General features: G+C 38.6%; 2 protein-coding genes across 4 annotated transcripts in view; one reads left to right on the forward strand and one right to left on the reverse strand.

Moving 5' to 3' along the window:
* On the forward strand, window positions 1–10,795 carry LOC6035019 (DNA repair protein complementing XP-C cells homolog). 2 transcript variants are annotated; one of them, XM_038263484.1, is made up of 3 exons: window positions 1–373; window positions 466–3,041; window positions 10,435–10,795. In XM_038263484.1, exons 1-3 carry the CDS (start codon window positions 159–161, stop codon window positions 10,728–10,730), a joined length of 3,087 nt encoding a protein of 1,028 aa, XP_038119412.1. In that variant the 5' UTR covers window positions 1–158; the 3' UTR covers window positions 10,731–10,795. The 2 variants fall into 2 exon arrangements, with proteins under 2 accessions (XP_038119412.1, XP_038119413.1); XM_038263485.1 differs by having other exon boundaries at window positions 10,438–10,795.
* Window positions 10,786–20,855, reverse strand: part of LOC6035017 (nucleoprotein TPR) — a 22,786-nt gene continuing 12,716 nt past the window's right edge. The window contains exons 5-8 of one of the 2 annotated variants that reach the window (XM_038263476.1): window positions 11,926–12,347; window positions 11,589–11,860; window positions 11,362–11,521; window positions 10,786–11,303 (exon numbers count right to left, since the gene is read on the reverse strand). In XM_038263476.1, the coding sequence (XP_038119404.1) occupies window positions 11,083–11,303; window positions 11,362–11,521; window positions 11,589–11,860; window positions 11,926–12,347 (1,075 nt within the window). In that variant the 3' untranslated portion in view covers window positions 10,786–11,082. Of the gene's footprint in view, window positions 11,304–11,361; window positions 11,522–11,588; window positions 11,861–11,925; window positions 12,348–18,250; window positions 19,047–20,855 lie in introns of those variants that run through there. The other variant, XM_038263477.1, reaches the window with a different exon arrangement.

The raw sequence follows: 20,855 nt of genomic DNA on the forward strand, positions 1-20,855 counted from the left end.
GAAAAATCGAGTTCACTCACGCAACGTGTTTGCAAACAAATCCGGGACGCAAAAAGCTTGCCTGCGGCGCGTTGTTTTTGTGGTTCTGCACAGAAATTTCGATAGATTGTGTAATTTGCGTAGTTTCGGGAATAATTTGAGTGTTTAATGTATGAAAAATGAGTGATAATTTCATGAGCGACAGCGAGGCAGAGGAGGATGCGGATTTTTCTGCGAGCGAGAACGAATGGCTGCCGGGAAAGGAAAAAGGTGCGAAAACTTCCGGCGTTGCAAAATCCGATTCGGAGGATGAGTCCGGCTCGGACGCCAGCAATGAAAGTGGGCAGCTTGTGAACAGTAAATCCAAGAGGGGAACGAAATCGAGTGGCGCAAGGTAAGGGGGAGCTAAACCGGTTTGGCCTTGAACGAGAAATTTTCTACCTGAAAGGGGTTCAAAAATTTAATTCGAGGGTATTTTGTTTGTAGGAATCAACGTGCCGCACCGAAATCAAAGCTTTCAGCTGAGGAACGAACGCGGCTTTACGAGAAGTATCGTTCGAGTCCATCCACCTCGGCAAAACCTGCAAAAGTTCAAGATTCGGATAGCGACAGCGGCGACGAACATCTCGTGAACGCGGATCAGCTGGATCTGAACTCAGACTTTTTCACGGAAGCTCCGGTCAAAGCTAGCGCGGAAAATGCCCCCCGCTTTGATTGTGACGCGGGAATGCGCCTGTCCGATTCAGATTCCGACGAACCGGCAGATGATCAAAAGTCGGCGGAAGAGATCGAAAAGGCCAAGCGCGATGCCAACAAGAAGCTCATCGCCAAAATCAACAAGGACTCGCAGGGATTCGTCAACTTTGACGGTTTGACCGAGTTTAACCGGAAGATCGAGCAGGCCAAAGCGAAGCTCGCTGCAACGAAAGAGGTTCCGAGCGAGGCTCCGTCGGGTGTGAGCGACCTGCTGGCCATGGGCGAGCAGAAAGCGGAGTCTTCGAAAGGGAAGCTGAAGGCGCGAAGCGCGCGTAAGAAGGACGACTCCGACGATGACGACTGGGAGGACGTTGAGGACAAGGAGGAGAGTCGTCCGCAGGGCGATGTTGAGATTACGGTGGATGTTGGACCGTCTGAAGTCAAGAAGAAGAAACGTTGCAATGAGTTTGATGTGGAGGCGTGCATCAAGCGGATCGTTAACCGGGATCGGCGGGAAAATCGGCTCGTTCTGCACAAGGTTAGCGTCCTGATGGCCATAGGTCAGGGAAACTACATCAACACTTCGCTCAACAGCACCAAGCTGCTCTCGATCGCGCTGTCGCTAATCCCGTCGCAAAAGTGCTACCCCAAAGACCGAACCAGCATCGAGTACTTTGAGCAGATCACCAAATACTTCCGCCAAATTGTCGACCTGAAAGATAAGCGCATGTTTCACCGGTATCGCAAGGTCCCGGACCTGGAAACCGCACTCCGACTGCAAATGCTAACGAAGACCGCAAATTGTCGAAGAGATTACGTTCTAATTTTCATCATACTTCTTCGAGCAATCGGCGTTCAGTGCCGGCTGGTTATTTCGTTGGTTGTAGCGCCAAAAAAAGCTCCCCAAAGCGAAGTGGGGTTGTCACCGCCGGCCAAGGGAGGCAAGAAAAAGGAGCCGGAAGTCAAAGCTGGCACCAGCAAGACCGTCAAGGCAGATCATGACTACGAGAGTGGTGGTAGTAAAGGCAGCAAGAGAAAGCCGACGAAGACGACGCTGAAGATACCGCAGCTGGACGGCAACGACGACACGGCGGCCGTTCCGGCGAAGAAGGCAAAGACGGCGGCTTCCAAGGCGAAATCGAAACCGGCGAAGGAAGAGCGGCCGGGAAGTTCCAAGGAAAGCTCCTCGAAGGTAAAACTACAGGAAAGTTGCATGTTTTCACCGCGAAAGACACGCAAACAGCGCCAGGAGCAAAACGGTAGTGACTCAACGAGTCCCAAGAAGCCGAAGCTTGCGGAGAACCCACCGAAGGCGTCGTCCTCCGCTTCGTCTTCAACGATTTTGATCCGAAAGGACTACAAAGCAAAGGTCGAACCGGCGAAGGAGGTCAAGCCAGTGAAGGAAACTAAACCGGCGAGAAAATCCGAACCTAAATCAGCTGACAAAACGTCTCGAAATAACAAAGGAGAATCTCCACCTGTTAAGAAGCTCGAAAAGTCTAAAAAAGCTGAACCGATCGTAGTCAAGGTCGAATACGTGGACAAGCGTCTCAAACGGCTCGATCGTCGCATTCTTTCCACAGACGACGAAGGCGGCCACAAGGACCAAAAGCCATCGCCCAAGTCCGGCGGTGCCAACGTCTGGATCGAAGCCTTCGCCGAAGAGGAAGAGCAGTGGATCCCGATTGACGCCGTCAGCGGAAAGGTCCACGCCCTGGAGCACATCGTCAAGCAAGCCTCCTCCCCGCTGGTCTACATCCTGGCCTGGAACAACGACGGCACCATCAAGGACGTCTCGACACGCTACTGCGCCAACTACGTCACCAGCACCAAAAAGCTTCGCATCGAACACGAGTGGCTCGACGAAGCCCTGGCCAAATTCAAAGGCAAACCAACGGCGCGCGACATCGAGGAAGATCGTGCCCTCAACCGAGCCCTACTCGAACAACCCCTCCCGAAATCCATCGGCGAGTTCAAAAACCACCCGCTCTACGCCCTCAAACGGCACCTCCTCAAATTCGAAGCAATCTACCCACCGGACGCCCCCACCCTCGGCTTCATCCGCGAGGAACCGGTGTACGCGCGGGAATGCGTCCAAACGCTGCACTCGCGCGAACTCTGGCTCAAGCAAGCCCGCACCGTGAAGCTGTTCGAAAGTGCGTACAAAGTGGTCAACGCACGGCCCAAGTACGATCGCGCTGCCGGGCAGATGTTGCCGGCCCAGCCGCTCGAACTGTTTGGGCTGTGGCAAACGCAGGACTACGAGCCGCCGACGGCGGAGGATGGCATCGTGCCGCGCAACGCGTACGGCAACGTGGAGCTGTTCAAGGCGTGCATGCTGCCCAAGAAGACGGTCCATTTGCAGTGTGAGTTATTGATGTGTCACGATTTTTTATTATTTACTATTATTAAAACCTGGTAAAATTCAGTTAAAAACGATTTGCAAAAATATTTTTACAAACTTTTGCCAAAGTTATGCTCATTGGTCATCTGAGTACCGATTTCATCAATGGAGTCCAGAAAAAATGGGCAATTATTATTTTCATGTAAAAATTGAGCCAAAAAAAGGCTGGGCTGCCTGCATTAAAGTCTAATTGAAAAAAAATTGAGCATTATTATTGTTTAACTTGAAAAAATCCAAAAAAAAAACTATTAAAATGCAATTTTGAAATAAAAAAAAACATTTATTTGCCTCTGCTAATCTGCTTGCCCGGTTATGGACCATCCATAAACCACGTAGACACTTTTCATCCCCTAAAAAATGCAAAAAAAAACAATTTTTCAACCAATTTTTGATCTTCAAAAAGCATTGGAACTAAGAATTGAAGTATATTTTAGGGTTCAAAGAGTGACTTCTTTTATGGGACTTTGGCAATGATTTAAAAATGTTTATTTTTTCTGGTGTCAACTATGGCTGCAATCCAAAATGGCGGACAATATGGCGAAGTTTGAATATTGGAAATGTTTATACAGACATGTAACAGGCTATCAATAGGTCAAATATAACTAATTTGGGGTCGCTGAACTCGAATATGATTCCTAGGATACTCAAAAGTACCCAAGGAATGTGCAATCCAAGATGGCGGCCAAAATGGCGAAGTTAGAATATTGGAAATGTTAATACAAAAATGTAACAAGCAATAGACAGGTCAAATTCAACTTATTTGGGGTCGCTAAATTCGAATATGACTCCTAGAATACTCTAAAGTACTCAGGGATCCAAGATGGCAGTTCCAAAATATTATTGGAGTCATATTCGAGTTCAGTGACCTCAATTTAGTTAGATTTGGCATGTTGATTGCCTGTTACATGTCTGTATAAACATTTCCAATATTCTTACTTCGTCATATTAGCCACCATCTTGGATTGCACATTCCCTGAGTACTTTTGAGTATTCTAGGAGTCATATTCGAGTTCAGCGACCTCAAATTAATTAAAATTGACCTGTTGATAGCCTGTTACATGTCTGTATAAACATTTCCAATATTCTAACTTTGCCATATTAGCCGCCATCTTGGATTGCACATTCCCTGAGTACTGTGGAGTATTCTAGGAGTCATATTTGAGTTTAGCGACCCCAATTTAATTATATTTGAGTTGTTGATTGAGCTTAAAATTCCTTTTATTGTGATTTTTCCATTCAGCCGCCATATTGGACGCCATCTTGAATATCTTGGTTCACTTTGAGAATCGGGAAAATCTACAGGCAGATTCGGATTCAAGAGGGTCGATTTAGTCTAGATCCATAAAAAAATTGCCTGTTACACGATTTGCTTCTAGACATGAAAAATGAGCACCTTTTTGATTTCGTGCCTTGACTATCTCAGTTTGATTTCAATTTGCTATCCGATATTCAGCAACCGCATCATGCACGGAAAATCGAATAAAGCACAAATAAAAAACATCAGGAAAATTACAAAAAAAATTAAAGGTTATAAAACTATTTACAAATAAAAAAAAAGATTTACAAATTACAGTTTCGGTAAAATTCGTTTCGTTTTCGTTTTACGGAGCAAGGTGGGGGACGCGGCCTCAAGTCAGTCCAAGTCCGGTTTCTTGTGGAAAAAAGGGTAGTGGTCGAACTAGTATTGCATACAAAATGAACACCACCGGAAGATATAGGGGATCGGGAGGGGGAAGGTGTAAGAAAATTAGTGTAGGTGTGAGTAGTAAGAACTTGGATGACTTGAGCAGTTACGGTAATCTAAGTTTAACACTAAATAAAGGAAATCTGAAATTATGATCCAAAGTAAAAAGGCCCGGAGAAATTAAATTATGAGTTAATCAAATTTAAAGGAAATTAAAAAAAATACTGGAAAACAAAAGATGGAAACTAACTTGTCTAGGGAATATAAATCTTGAGGACTTTTCTCTGGGCCCCGTCCTGTCGCGTCCGTCAGTAGTCTTGTCGTACATTACAACTAGAAGCAGATCTGCTAATGAAATAGTACACTCCGACCAGATCAACTGATCATTTAAGTCCAATTATTCATTTACGGAAAACTAACTAACTTGAATCAACAACCTAAACTAAACTGTCTGAAAGTAAATTGAATCTCACATCCCCGAAATTATAATTGCAAAGCCAAACATTCCTTTACCTTGTTTTTAAACCTGACTTGCCGCTTCCAAAACCAATAAACATAAATGAACTGTTCATACTTTACAAGTTGAATACTCTTCGTTAAGAAGACTATTTCGTGCCTTCCATTTCATCAGGGCACAGAAGCTCTGCAAACAAGAGTGTATCCCTATCATACCTAATATAAACTGTCAATTGAGTGAAAGAGATGAACTCCTGTTCACAAAACCCTTGTGTCCCTTTGAAATGTTAGGCTCCATTTGATCGTCAAAACTCCTGTAAATCCTCGATTCGCAACAATGGTCGATACAACCATAATCCGAAAACCTTTAGTTCAACAGGTTAACGAATTTTGTCCGATATCATTTCATTATTGATTGATCGAGACTCTATGGATGTTTTGACAATTCCGAATGGTTAGTATATCACTTAGATTATAATCAGAGATTCTGATAGCATCACTTAACTCGTTTACACAGAACTGTCAATCTAAAGTTACAAAAAAAAACTAGCTATTCTGAGTGCCTTGCAAAAAACTTATTTATTAAAATACCAGATCCTAACCTAACACCCTCATTAAGATAAGAAAAAATCACGATTCTGTTTTTGTGATTAATTAAATCATTAAATATAATCCCACAATGCCTAGAAAGACCTCTCTTACTGTTGTGCGTAAGCGTTGCTTTGCTTTATGAATTTCTACCTAAGCTAACGATGTATCAAAAAGATTTAAACCTGTTCCTACCAGATTTTATAAACAAGAATATTGAGATGGAAATAAAAAAATCAATATCTTGCAATTTTACAAAGTATAAAAGTTGTGATTTCTATCAACACAAGTATATTAAATATAAAATAAATGTGTGATATATATCAACATCGGAAACCATCTTTGCAAATAGCCCTGAAACGACGGCAACGTGTGGCTCCATCTCCAGGGAAATTACAGTTTCGGTAAAATTCAACAAATAAAATCTAGGTTTTTTTCATTCTATAATCAAATGTAAACATTTAGTATATCCCGTTTACTCTGATGGACATTGACATAAGGTGTGAGAGGGACACACTCAATGTTTTTGGTTATAGGACCTAATTAAAAAAAGTCTTGAAATCAATAAATTTAAGAAAAAAACAAAAAATAAGAAAATTAAAAAAAAAAACAGATAAAAACATTCGTTTTCGTTTTCGTTTTACGGTGCAAGGTGGGGGACGCGGCCTCAAGTCAGTCCAAGTCCGGTTTCTTGTGGAAAAAAGGGTAGTGGCCGAACTAGTATTGCATACAAAATGAACACCACCGGAAGATATAGGGGATCGGGAGGGGGAAGGTGAAAGAAAATTAGTATACGTGTGAGTAGTAAGAACTTGGATGACTTGAGCAGTTACGGTAATCTAAGTTTAACACTCAACACTGAAGAAAATCTGAAATTGTGATTCAAAGTAAAAAAGCTCGGAATAAAATAAATTATTAGTTAATTAAATAAGAAAATGTAACTAATCGGAGATCTATACAAAAGAAACCTATGATGTATTTCAAATTTAAAGGAAATAAAAAAATACTAGAGAACAAAATATGAAAACTAACTGCCGACCTGTCGCGTCCGTCAGTAGTCTTGTCGTACATTACAACTAGAAACAGATCTGCCAATGAAATATTACACTCCGACCAAATCAACTAATCATTTAGATCCAATTATTCATCTACGGAAACCTAACTAACTTTCAATCAACAACCTAAACTAAACTGTCTGAAAGTAAATTTAATCTCAAATCCTCAAATGTTTTATTACAACGCCAAATAAGGTAAAGGACCTTTTCAAACCAGTCTTGCCGCTTCCAAAAACCAAAAGACATAAATTAACAGTTCATAAACATAAATGAACAGTTCCTTAGTTGAACACTCGTCATCAAGACGACTATTTCATGCCATTCATTTCATTAGGGCATAGAGCTTTGCAAACAAGAGTGCATCTCTATTATACCTTATGTAAACTGTCATTTGAGTGAAGAAGACACACTCCTGTTCACAAAACCCATGCGCCCTTTTGAAATGTTAGGCTCCATTTGATCATCAGGGCTCCAGTAGACCCTCGATTCGCAACAATGGTCGATACAACCATAATCCGAAAACCGTTAGTTCAACAGATTAACGAATTTTGTCCGATATCATTACATTATTGATTGACCGATATTGATTGATTGCAATGCCTAGAAGAGGCATCTGTTTCTGCTGTGAGTAAGCGCTGGTTTCAGAGTTCATTTTTCAATTTAAAAGGGTGGGAGACGACTAATTTGCTTCATGAACTCCTACTCGGCCTTGGGACCACCTCTTAAGACACTGATGGCTCCTAGCTAGGTATTAAACCTAGACACAGCGTCGAGGCCCGCTTCGCATGGCAAAAATGTTGGCTGGGGGGAAGTGATATTATTACGAAATTTTATTTTAAAGCCAACATTGCTAACGGCGTCGAGGGCCTTACTCATGCCCAAGGCAAAAAAAAAGAAAAAAAAAAACAGATACAAAAACAGATAAAAACATGTATCAACATGTATCAATTTGTGAAATAAAATTAATAATTTGGTTTTGAATTTTATTTTAGAAAATTTGATTTTTTTTCAACCGAAAGGTAGGGAACAGCATCTAATTCCAGCGTGCCTCTAATGTTGGCAGGTCAGAACTTTGACATTCGTTTTCAACTGAAATCGAGTGATAAATAGCTCAATAACAAGTGAGCAAGCAAGTTTCTATCAAAAGTTTTACAAAATTAGTTGTTAAAATAGTGAAAATCAGCAAATTGGATAAAATTAGGTGCAAGCTGTCAAATTTCGAACCTAAAAATTGAGTCGGCGTAAAACCTGTTTCTGCTGGTTTGCTACTGCGGCAAATGGAAAGATGCACGGAAAACTGAATCATGCGCGGAAAAAATTAAATTGTTTGTGTGTGTGTGTGTGTGTGTGTGTGTGTGTGTGTGTGTGCAATCAACCAAACGGGACTACGCGGTCACTTCTTACAAATTGAGTTGTTTCAATGAATTTTAGATTTTTTAAATTCTATACATGCAAATAACTCGCATAGGCATTTGGAAGGTGTTAGCTCTGCCGAGCTTCGGTGACCCATTTCTACGCTGGCTAGCCGAGCGCGAAGAACGTTTGCATCAATCGGATTCAAACGTTATTTAGAACTTCCGAACCCTTGTCAAATGGACAAGGACCCAGCGCGTATATAGTTGATAGTAACAGTATTCTTAATTCCAGTCGCGTAAACTAGTGGTTAGCATTTTTGCTTACCAATCCAAAAGACGGGGAATCGAACCCCGACTCGAGCGACTTTGATTTTTCGTTCATGTTCAGAGTTTTAAGATTTATTTTTCCTATACTTTCTCGTTGGGAGCAGATGGGAAGCGAACCCAGGACCATTCGCATAACGAACACCGTAACCAGTTAGGCACGGCTGCTCCTTGGGAACGTCCTACCGGCGTTGTCTTGAATAATGTGTGTGTATGTCAGAATAAATGAAAGAATGGTTGGTTTCTCTTCAATCGTCTTCGTCAAACGAGGGCAAAATTAAATTGTTTTTTTAATGTATAAAAAAAATAAAAATAAAAAATTAGAAAATCACAAAATTAAAAAAAAAATTCAAGAGATTTAAAAAAACAATAAAAAAAATAAAAATAATTAAAAAAAAGTTAAAGAAATGACAAAATTTAAAAAGAAAATTAAAAAAAATTAAAATAAAAAAAATTAAAATTTAAAGAAAAAAATGAAAAAATAAAAAAAAATAAAAAGATTTAAAAAAATTATAAAAATAATTGAAAAAAATCAAAATTTAAAAACAATAAAAAAATTAAAAAAATAAAATAAAAAATTAAGCTATTTAAACGCATTTTTGAGTTTTTAAACTTTAAAATTTTCGAGTTTTTTACTTTTGGAATTTAGAATTTTCAAATTTCTAAAATTTTAAATTTTTGAATTTAAGAATTTTAAAATTTTTGAATCATATACTAGAGCAGACATACAAAATTTTTAAATTTTTGAATTTAAGAATTTTTATTTTTTTGAATTTTGAAATTTTTGAATCATACACAAGAGCAGACATACAAAAATCTCCAAAACACGCATTCAAAACTTTGCCCCCGGCTTGCCGGTACTTGTCGGATATCAGAAAATGAGTACCCGACAGGTACCGACACATATTTTTCTTCTACAGATGAACTTGAGATCAAATTTGATACCTGCTTTGCTACGCGCGGTGGGAGACTCGGGGGCAAACTCGAGAGCAAATTTGGTTGGAATCAAATCGTGTAGCAAAGTGTTGAACTTTCGACATTTTCGAAAAATGAAATTCTTTGAAATTTTCAATAGGATTAAAAAGTTTTACAAATGTTTAGCATTTCTAGGCATGAAACAACGCATAATTATTGATTTTGAAGGTAAATGAGAGCAAACAACGATTTGCACCCCAGCGCTGGAGATGCCCTAAGTATGCAGTAATATGTGTATTGTCCCAGATTATCCCTCTAAGCGTTTTGTAACAATTTAAATGAATATGGGTACTTTCTAGAGTAAAAATTGCAAAAAAAAAATCATGAAAGAATTAAATAGAGGCTGTAAAAACATGAACAAAAATGTATAAGGCAAAATACGATCAATACAAAAATAAACTAAACAAGGAAAATGCAAACTAAAATACTAAAAATTAAACCAGAAAAACTTAAAACAAGAGAAGTCAAGTTTTTAATAGAACAAAATTTGCTAAAAATTACCTCCAGAACACGGAAAAAAACATTACATCAACCAATTAAAAAAAATATGAAAAAAAATCGTGATTCGATTATCCAAAGTCCTATACAAACCTTCGGATAATCGAGTCTGGACTATATTTCTAAAATATGTTGAGTGTAAAAAAACAAACTAAACCTTTTAAAAATGTCTCCAAAAATCTGGGAGTCAATATTTTTTTAAAGCATTAAAAATTTATAGAAAATAAAAGTTAACTGAAAGTCGTTCATAGCACCTTTTCATAGCTGCTGCTCAATATTTATAAATTCATAATTATGTTGAATCGTTAAATTTTGCGGAAGAAAAATATTTTCAAATAATCGACCTTTTGCCATACGTTCGTGCTTTCGTCTCCAGATATAACATACATTTTCCTTTTCTCTTCCCCCTCCCCCCCTCAGCAGTGCCCGGCCTGAACCGGATCTGCAAGAAGCTGCGCATCGACTGCGCCCAGGCCGTCACGGGCTTCGACTTTCACGGCGGCAGCAGCCACCCCGTGTACGACGGGTTTGTCGTGTGCGAAGAGTTTCGCGACCTCGTCGTTGACGCCTGGCACGAGGAGCAAATCCAGGAGGAGAAGCGCGAACAGGAAAAGTACGAAAAGCGCGTCTACGGAAACTGGAAGAAGCTCATCAAGGGGCTGCTGATTCGGCGCCGGCTTCAAAACAAGTACAACTTTGATAACCTGACCGGTTGAACCCCGAGGGGTTTGCGGGGTTGCGTTGTCATCCTGGTGAGCAATAAACGTTCTGTCGAATTCAATGATTTTATTTTTTTGCGTTATTTCATGTTACGAAATTTCCCCTTTTTTAAAGTGATGTCTATTCGGCGTGGGGAAATTGAAAGCCCAAGTATGCAGAACTAGCATAGGAATTGTAATCATATAATGACGTCTTAGGAGTTAAGAATCTTGAATTGATCTGAGATCAACCGAAGTAATTTTTACAACTAACGCGGTTCAAGCGTGTCTACCAACTAAAACTGACTGTCGCGGTCAATGAACGTGTGCGGAATGACGGGTTTCCTTGGAACAAATTACCTTGCACGGCTTACTGCCGATAGGGTCGGCCCCGTTGTTTGGCCGATCGCGTGGCTCGTCGCATCGGTGGGCTGCCCATACCGTACGGACTACGTTGCTGCTGCTGGGGAGAGGCCGGGCTGTAGCCCTGCCGGTTGGGACTTCCCAGCGGAGATCGCTGCTGAGCGTAGTGATGTTGGGACGCGGCCTGGTGCTGCTGCTGGGCGATCGACGGACCGGCGCGGTTGAGAGCTGTGAGAAGATCCGGTTTTAGTGTTGGAAGATGTTACTCAAGGATCATGATACTTACGTCGTCCCTCTGTCCAGGTCATACTGCGGGTTGCACCGGCGCCTCGCTTGCCGAAGGGACGTCCACGCCGAGTGGCGGTCACACCGTGTCGCGGAACCGATCGCGATCTCAAGTTGCTGCTGGGCGTTTGCAGCACTTCGGCTTCGCTACCCTCTTCCATCTGGAAATATTGAAACATCATGTTATCTCCCCTCGAATCGGTCACCTCTACGACGGTAAATACGCACCGGTGCGGCCTGCGATGGACCAGGTTTTTCACCCTCGGACGTGACCCCGTCCCCGGATTCTTCCTCATCACCAGCGTTCTCCGTGTTTTGGTTGTTGCGTTCCTCCTCCATGTCAATGTCCAGATCGTCATCATCATCATCATCATCGTCCATGCCGGCGTCCTTCTCCGTGTAGCCCGCAGCGGTCGCCTCCGATGAACCACCCGGCTGATCCTCCTCGACCCGTTCAGCCGTCGTCGTAGACTCGGTTATACCATACTCATCGTCGTCATCTAAAAATCCAATCTCTTCATCAACACCTCGTCTCCCCTTAACATAACCCAACCCCCAATCTCACCTTCAGCGGCCGACACCGTAACCTCAGGAACCTGACCCTCGCCCTCCTCGCAGCTAGCCCTCAGATTACTCCCCGACGGCCCCGCCTCGTCATCCGCCGTACCGACCTCTTCCTGGGCGGCCACCGACACGGAACTTCCGCTCGGAGCCAACTGTTCGGCCTGTTCTGCCTCGTTGCTGCTGCTGCCATGAATAACGGCCCGCTCGTGCTCGTTCGGCGATGTCTGCTGGGGTGTGTTCGGGACGCTGCGTCCGCTGGGGCCACTGGCCAGCTGGGACAGATCCATCCGGGTATCGTCGATACCCTCGGGGATGAGCTGCTGCGCGACGACACCGGCGGAGCCCGAAGAGGGACGCGCCTCGGTAAAGGTGAACCGCGCGTTCGGGACTTGGGGGTGGGGCGAGCTGACCACCTCGCTGAAACTGGACGATCGGTATTTGATATTGGTAGTTTGTGTGGGACTTGACTTAAGCTATTTCACCTAAATTAGTTTAATTTCGATTTAATTTCGGCGATCCAAATAACTGGTTATGAAGATCGAAATTCTAAATATTTAAATTCTATAAACTATTTGAATAGAAAATTTGAAGATTTTAAAATTTAAAAAAACGATTTCTTGACATATTTTTTAGTTTTTTTTAATATTTCAATTTTAAGCTAGACGGGTTAGTTTTAATCCATTTTTTTAAAGTTCTTAGTACATGAAATAATTCCAATGAGTACTTAAGTACTTACTTTACTTATGTTGGCATATCAGCACAAGTACTGTAATAACAAGTTTAGTTGGCAGTGAGCAAGCAAGTTTTCATCTTTTGCAAAATAATTTGTTTAAATAAAGAGAAACAGCCAATTGAATTGGATTGATGAAATTGACGTAACCTTGCTTGAAAACGCCCAAAGTTACGTCCTACTGTAAATTTACCTTAGAATCAACCATCCAATTCACTTGAGTCGGGAAAAAGATGAGAATTTGCCAAATTTCACAAAACGTCGGAAATTGATGATTTTTGTAAAAAAATCTCGAGGATACTTATTTTTCTCAAGCATTAATTATTATTCAACTGCATTTCATATTACTACATATTGGATGATGGCATGCATTTGACATGAATTTTCCTTTTAATTAATCAAAAATTGAATTTTTTTTTTCAACTGTCATCTCGGTTTCAAACACAAGACATCAGGTCCAAATGTTATTCGTTTTGATCCTTTCAGGCTCGAATTTTGAAATATAAATATGTAGGAAAATGATTTTTAGGACCATACGAAAATTATCAAGTCCAATTTGAATTTGAAAATCAGTTTCTCATTATAACTTTTTTTTTTAATTCGATCTACCATCGACAAATTACGACTCATGTGTTTGAAGCCTGTTCTTAAAACAATTTTAAAAAAATTGAAATTTGTCAAAACCTTTTAAAAATTCAAAAAAAATATAAATTTCTGAAAATTCAAAAAGAAATAAAGATTTAAATTTGCTAATGTTTAAAAAAAGAAAAAATTTAAAATTCAAAACATTTATAATTTTTATAAATTTAACAAATAAAAAAAAAATTATTTAAATTCTAGATTTTTTGAAATTTTGCAGAAAAATATCAATATTATTTTTTTTTTATTATTTTTCATGTTAAAAAAATCAAACTCAGTATTTTTTAAAATATTTCGTTTAAATGAAAAATATTAAAAATGTAAATGTTATTACAAATCGTGCTTGCCATTTCATTAGGGCACATAACTTTTGTAGACAAGAGTGTGTCCCTTCAAACCTGATGTAAACTGTCATTTGAGGGAAAGTAATACACTATTGTTTACAAAAGTTATGTGCCTTTTTGAAATGTTAGGCTCCAAACTACCATAGTAATTTTTCGATATAGCCTTTTATGACATAAAGTATCTTGCTCCGAAGGGGACTATAGCACAAAATATCGACTTGTCGATTTATTTTTTGTGTAAGAAACTAAAAGGTCGAAAATGGTTCTGTAGCATGCCTTTTTATGCTGTACGAGTATAAAAAATACATAAGGTTAAAGACCCTATAGAAAACATTGATTTTAAATTGAATATCGAAATCTAAAAAAAAATTTTTAATAAAAACATGTTTTCAAAAGAATTTGACATTTTTCGAAAGAAAAACAAGTGTATTTTTTATAAAATTTTGAACTTTTTTTCCCATAAAAAGTAATTAACGAATTAAGATTTTTTTTGCAATTCTTAATATGACACTTAAAATTTTATTTGTTATGTTTATATTTTTGAATTGTTAATTTTTTTGTTCTGAATAGAAATTACATGTACCTAATTTTTATGTATTTTTTATAAATTAGTTGTTAAATTTCTATTCTTACTGAATTACCGGACTTGAACTGACTTCGTCCTGGCTATTGCATCTTGATCCCCAAGAAAAAAAGTTTCTATTTTTACTGAAACTGTCAACAATGTGTTTTAATTTTAAATCTGTTTAGACATTTTGACAAGTTATAGACATTTTTGGATTAGCTGCCATCTTTTGAGTAAAACCTCGATTTAATCCCACCTGGGTTGAGATAGAGCCTTTCTTACAAAAGGAAGATAACGGCAGTTGATTTTTTTTTCCAAAAAAATAGCAAAATAAAGAATGGTCCATTCATTAATCAATTCAAAACTCAACATGATTTTTTTCATAAAACAGAAAAGCGCTGGTTTTTGCCCCATTTGCCATGACCGGGTGTAAGATGTACTCGCACACAAGCATTTTTGATTTTTAAAATCAGGACAAATTATTTTTGAGGCAGAGAATTAGCTCACAATTTGCGATGTTCGTAATGTTTTCTGCCTATCGCTTAGTTGTTCGTATTCTCTGAGTGTTTTTTTGCACTTTTCAAAATATCAAGAATTAACGAGAAAACAAAATAATTCCGTCTTGCTCCAACGTTCGTTCGTTCCAACGATTTGAGAACGAAGCTTGATTTGGAGTCGGAGCCAAAAGCAAACCCTATACCTTTCTTTAGTGAGAAAGGCAAAAATGGAAATTTTCTAAAATCTGAGCGGTAAATCCAAATAAGGTCAAATTTGTTTCAGAACCTCGATTATGGTCTAGATTATGATATGGAGAAAAAAAATTAGATAAAATGCCAAATGAATAGTTTTGGCATTTGGTGAAAATTGGCTTTTTCCCTTTTTTAGGGGGTTTTTCCCCTCACAGTGAATTAGTCCACAAGTTGTAAATCATGAACCACATTACCGACATGGATGAAAATTTGGGAGGATGTAGGCCTCGAAAAATGCAATTTTTTGGATAATAAAACGATTTCAATTTTCGACCGAATTTCATTTGAAAACCGCCTGATCAGGTGAAAACATACTCCGAGTTCCCTTAAAAAATAGATAAATTCAAATTTGGTGTGAAACTGGTTCAGGTTCAGCACATCCCCTTTCAAATGCGCTTAAGAGAGCTTAAATCCATAATGTGGGCTCTAAGAAACCCCCTACCACAAAATTGAGCACTTTTTTACCACACACGGACGTCACGCGTGCTCTACGGTAAATTGAGCGCCAAAATTCGGATACTGGAGATAGACCAATTCTGTCATTGTCAAACGATCGGGCGTCGAAAATCGATCGTCCCTGATGTTTATTGCAGATTTTTCGAATGAATATTTCTCGAGAAACGATTTGAGAACGAAGCTTGTTTTGGAGTCGGAGCCAAAAGCAAACCCTATACCTTTCTTTAGTAAGAAAGGCAAAAATACTTATTAAATGAGTTGACGAAAAAAAACCGTTTCGTTTGCCGGATTGTAAAGTCAACATTAGAAAAAAAAAAGTTACCTTATCCACTTTAACGTGGTTGGTGCCTTCCTCACACCAATATAGATTTGTGTTTGTAAATTAAAAATGTCCGACATGAGCAATTCTCTACCAAAACCGGAAATGGACTTTATTTGTGTTTTTTCAAACTTTGTGGGGGCCTATGGCCAAATATGCTATTTTGTGTCATTGGTTCACCCATACAAGTCTCCATACAATTTTGGCAGCTGTCCATACAAAAATGGTATGTAAATATTCAAACAGCTGAACTTTTGAGTGAATTTTCTGATCAATTTGGTATCTTGGGCAAAGTTGTAGGTATTGTTGAGGACTTTTGAGAAAAAATAGGTACACTAAAAAAAATTGCCGATATTTTTATTAAATTTTTTTCACAAAAGCACAATTTCCCAAAATACGTATTTTTTGATTTCTGAGATTTTTTTATATGTTTTAGGGGACAAAAACCCGCAACTTTTGACCATTAGTTGCTGAGATATCGACATTAGAAAATGGTTGGCTGTTTGGGTGAGCCTTAGAAAACTTCAATTTTCCTGTTTTTTTTTTCTTAAGGCGGTTCTATCACAGCAACCCAAGGTCCAATCTTCAATGTCTCATAGACAATTTTAAAGAAAATTTTCTGAACTTTTCAAGAAAAAATGTTTTTTAGAAATGGTTACTCATGGTCACTATTTTTAAAAATCGAAAAACTGCAAATATTTCGCTAAAATCAAACTTTCGGTGGCTATATCTTGAAAACGGAGTCCTTTATCAAAAAATCAGTAAAGTACTTTTCGATTGCAAATTCAATTTTGCATTAAAAAAAACGTCAAATTTGTTTTTGCATGAATCTTCGATTTTTTCCAAAAATCACTATTTTTTCAACAATTTATAACTCGGCAGTAGATTTTTTGACCATGTTTCTCTTTGGCTCAAAAGTTGGGGATTTTTGTTCCCTAAAACATATCAAAAAATCTCGAAAATCAAAACATACGTATTTTGGGAAATTGAGTTTTGTGAAAAAAATGTTAGTTAAAATATCGCCAAATTTTTGTCCGTGTACCTATTTTTTTCTCAATAGTCCTCAACAACACCTACAACTTTACCCAAGACACCAAATCGATCTGAAAATTCATTCAAAAGTTACAGATATTCGAATATTTACGTACCATTTTTGTATGAACAGCTGCAAAAATTGTATGCAGACTTGTATGGGTGAACCAATGACACAAAAAAGCTTCTTTGGTTATAGGGAAGGCCCCCACAAAGTTTGAGTCAAATAAAAAAAAAAATACTAAAAATAAAAATTGTCAAAATCGGCCGATTTCGAAGAGAGTTGCTCACATACAAACGTTCTCAGAGAACAATTATGTTCATATACTCATAACTTTTGATAGGGTTGTCAAATCATGTCAAATTTTGGACGTGTTGGAAAGGTATTTTGATTACGCATCCAAGGTTGAGTCGCCTGATTGATCCGGACACAATGTTTGTCAAAATATCTGAGATCCGGTTTAAAAAATAGTATTATTGAAACTTAAGTACTTAAAATTTTTGTTACAGTTGTCAGATTTTCAATGTTTTGGATTCATTGGAAATGTCATTCGCTTACCTACCCAGCGAAGGATCGCATAGATCCGGATATCATTTTCAGCCAAATTTGTGAAATCCGGCTTCTTAAAAAAACTGGAATATTACTTAAGAGCTTAAGACTTTTGATAAAGTTATCAGATTTTCGATGTTTTATTCTAATTTGAAGGGTATTTAAATTATCCAACTGATGCGACCCATGCATGACGGATCAAACCATCATTTTTAACGAAATATCTGAGATCCGGCCTCAAAAATGTACTAAAATATCACTCAAGTGCTCATAACTTCTGATAGGGTTATCAGATCATCAGTCTATTGGGCTCATTGGAAAGGTCTTTTAAATACCTTTTCAAATACTTTGCGTAAAAGAGGTTTTGGGTGACTCACCACACATAACCTTTGGACGCCTATGAGCAGTAACTTGCAACAGAGACCTCAAAAGACCCGGGGGTCGTTAAAGTGAATTGCTTTGCTTTTTTTTATGCCAAATATATTACAAGACTGGTTTTCTTACATGAACCACCCTTTTTACAATGTTCCAGATTTAAGCCAAAATCGATTTTTTAGCACAACTTTTGAAGCACTAATTAATGATTTGGCAACACTATCATGTGATATCGATAATGAGGTTGTTTTTAAGAGTCAGAATCATCCTCTTATCAAGGGATTAGGTTTCTCAAGGTCATATTTCGGATAGTTACTACCGACAAACAGACGCGCGCACACACACACACATATAAAGGAAACCCGTTGGACCAGCCACCAGAAAGTAAAATTCGCTCTTTTATCGCTAAACAAAGCAGGAAAATCTAAATCAAGAGATAAATGTCCCTAACGAGAAAAATTGAAACCCCCTGACAGGCAAACTTTATATGTGTGTGTGTGCGTGGATGATTGTGGCGTGCGAACCAAAAGAAAAATAAGTAAAACAAGAAGACCAGGCCAGTTTTTAGATTGCTTTTCACGGTTATGATCATTTATTTGAATGTTTGTTTTTTTCTTTGCTGTGCCAATGTTTTGCGATGAGTCTTCGGCCCTAACCAGTCTTGCTAACAGAATCGATACACGTTTTGAAAAACTCCATGTTTTTAGTGGATATTTGTTTAAATATTGCCAATTTAAAATTGAGATTGATAACCCTGCATCAAACGACTTTATTTTTGAGTACAAAACAAAAAACGTTACAGTTCAAACTAGAGAGAGAGAAAGGATACAGGTCCGTGCACAAATGAGCAAAACAATCACAACTAGAGACAATCATCAAATCCTGTACGTTTTTTGTCATCTTCTTCTTCTTCCTGGTGCGCTAGATATTTATATCTCAAGGAATAGTTTATCAGTATTACGATGCACAAGTTTCACTTACGAGAATTACTTTCCTTTTCTTGTTATTTTTTTAAGATTACGATTAAAACACATATACTGTTTGCCTGTATCTCTACCTTGCCAATCGACACTTGGGGGCGATTTGGACAGAAGGAAGGGGGTTTCACCTTTCATCGTATTTTTAGACTCTTGGAGATTGTGTGGAGTCACACTGTTCTACACTGTTTGATTTTTGTTTGGGTTTCTTATGACAAGTGACAACTACTGGCACGCTACTGGAGACAGCGGGGCGATTACGGTAGTTTAATGTTTCAAAGTTTTACTTTCTAGCAGCTGGGCGTCGGGTAGCACTGTGTAATGTCAACACACCCCAATCCTCTTGGGGTGTGCGGGCGACTAAGTGTGGGTGCAGAACTTACGACCTTTGGTGAGGAATAGAACAAATGGTAAAATATTAGTTTTTAGGGTTAAAATACAAAATTCTGCGACAAAAAACTAAAATACCCTAACATTTGTTATGGCATTTTCGTAGTTTCATAAAATGAATATGAGAATAAAACTAAAACTTTTAAACACAATATGCCAAAAACCGTTCGTTATTTGGAGATTTTCCCTCATCCCGTTAAAAAAGTGGAGCCATTCCCATCTTCCACACCCCTTACCATTCCATGGTGAGCGGTGGAAATGGGAACGGCTGGCAATAGACGGCTGCCATGTTGGTGATTATCATTTGCTAGGCTACCTGTTGTGGAAAATCATCACATATACATGGCGAAATCCAGTCTGCAATCCGTTAAAATCACCGTTTGAATAATTGGTTCGTCCATACAAGTTTTCACAGAAATTCGACAGCAAAACAAATGGTTACAAAATATTGTAGAATCTGTATGCTGAGCATTTTTTTTTATTTTACATTTCAAAACAAAAAATCGATTTGATCATAAAATCATTTTTGTATGTTCTTAACTCTAGATTATTAAAATAACAACTTTTGAGCTTTGACTCAGCAAGGGCAAAAAATATTTGGCAAAACGAAGAGTATTGAAAAACATCCAAAATGCAAAAACAAAAACAAAATTTTGTTAATTCAGCACTACTGATCTTAGGCTTCGACTATCAAAAGGCGTTCCTCTTATCAACAGCATGTATGAATGCGCCGAAAAGATAAAACACCATGATTGCCAAAACAAGATCAGTTGCGAATAGGTAACAGTCATTGGCCCACCAACGGCGCCCGCCATGTCAGTTTGTAGATCTCGATTTTAAGGGACGGGAATGTTAGTTAGCGCAGGTTGCTACTAGGGCAGCTGATTTACTCTGTGCTTACACCCCACGAGCGCCAGGAACCTGAAAACTTGTTAAGTAGAAAGCGTTTTGCTTGCCATCCTAAGGACAGGAGATCGAACCCCGCCGTGAGCTTCAAGTTTTTCATTTAATTCAAATTTCCATAACTCTCTCACTGGGAGCAGATGGGTATCGAACCCAGGACCATTCACTTATAAAGCGAACATCGTAACTATTCAGCCACGACCGAACCTGGTCGCAAAAATTAATCGACAACATTTTTCGATGTAAAATCAAATTTGCAATCAAAAAGTACTTTAGTGAAATATTGATAAAGTGCACCGTTTTCAAGTTAAATCCATTTTTAGGTGACTTTTTTGAAAATAGTCGCAGTTTTTCATTTTTGCCTTCCTCACCTCACTGAGGCAAGGCTATAAAATCACTCGAAAAATGAACTTCTTAAATACACCTCCTAGATATACCTTCACGTATACCTATCGACTCAGAATCAAATTCTGAACAAATGTCTGTGGGGATGTGTGTAGACACGATTTTTTTCCACACGATTAACTCAGAACTGACTGAACCGATTTTGGCCGGATCCGCCTTATTCTGTTCGTTTTGGGGTCCCCTAAGACCCTATTAAATTTTATTTTGTTTAGTAAAGTATTTAAAAAGTTATGCCAAGAAAAAGATTTTTGTAGATACAAAAAAGGGTGATTTTTTGCATAACCTCAAAAGGCCGGGTCTTTTTGTTTACGTGCGAGAGTCGCGCTAGATGCGAAACGCCCGGTTGCCACATTGCTTCAAATGAGAGTCTGTATGTTTTCTGGAAAAGTCTGTATCAGGTATGTATTTTTGCATAAAATTATTTTCATTATTACTTTGTAAATGTGAGGAAGGCACCACCCACCTAATGGTGGATTAAGAAACGTTTTTTAAATTAG

This window comes from Culex quinquefasciatus, chromosome 3 (assembly GCF_015732765.1).
Source record: "Culex quinquefasciatus strain JHB chromosome 3, VPISU_Cqui_1.0_pri_paternal, whole genome shotgun sequence".
Taxonomy (NCBI): Eukaryota; Metazoa; Arthropoda; class Insecta; order Diptera; family Culicidae; genus Culex; species Culex quinquefasciatus.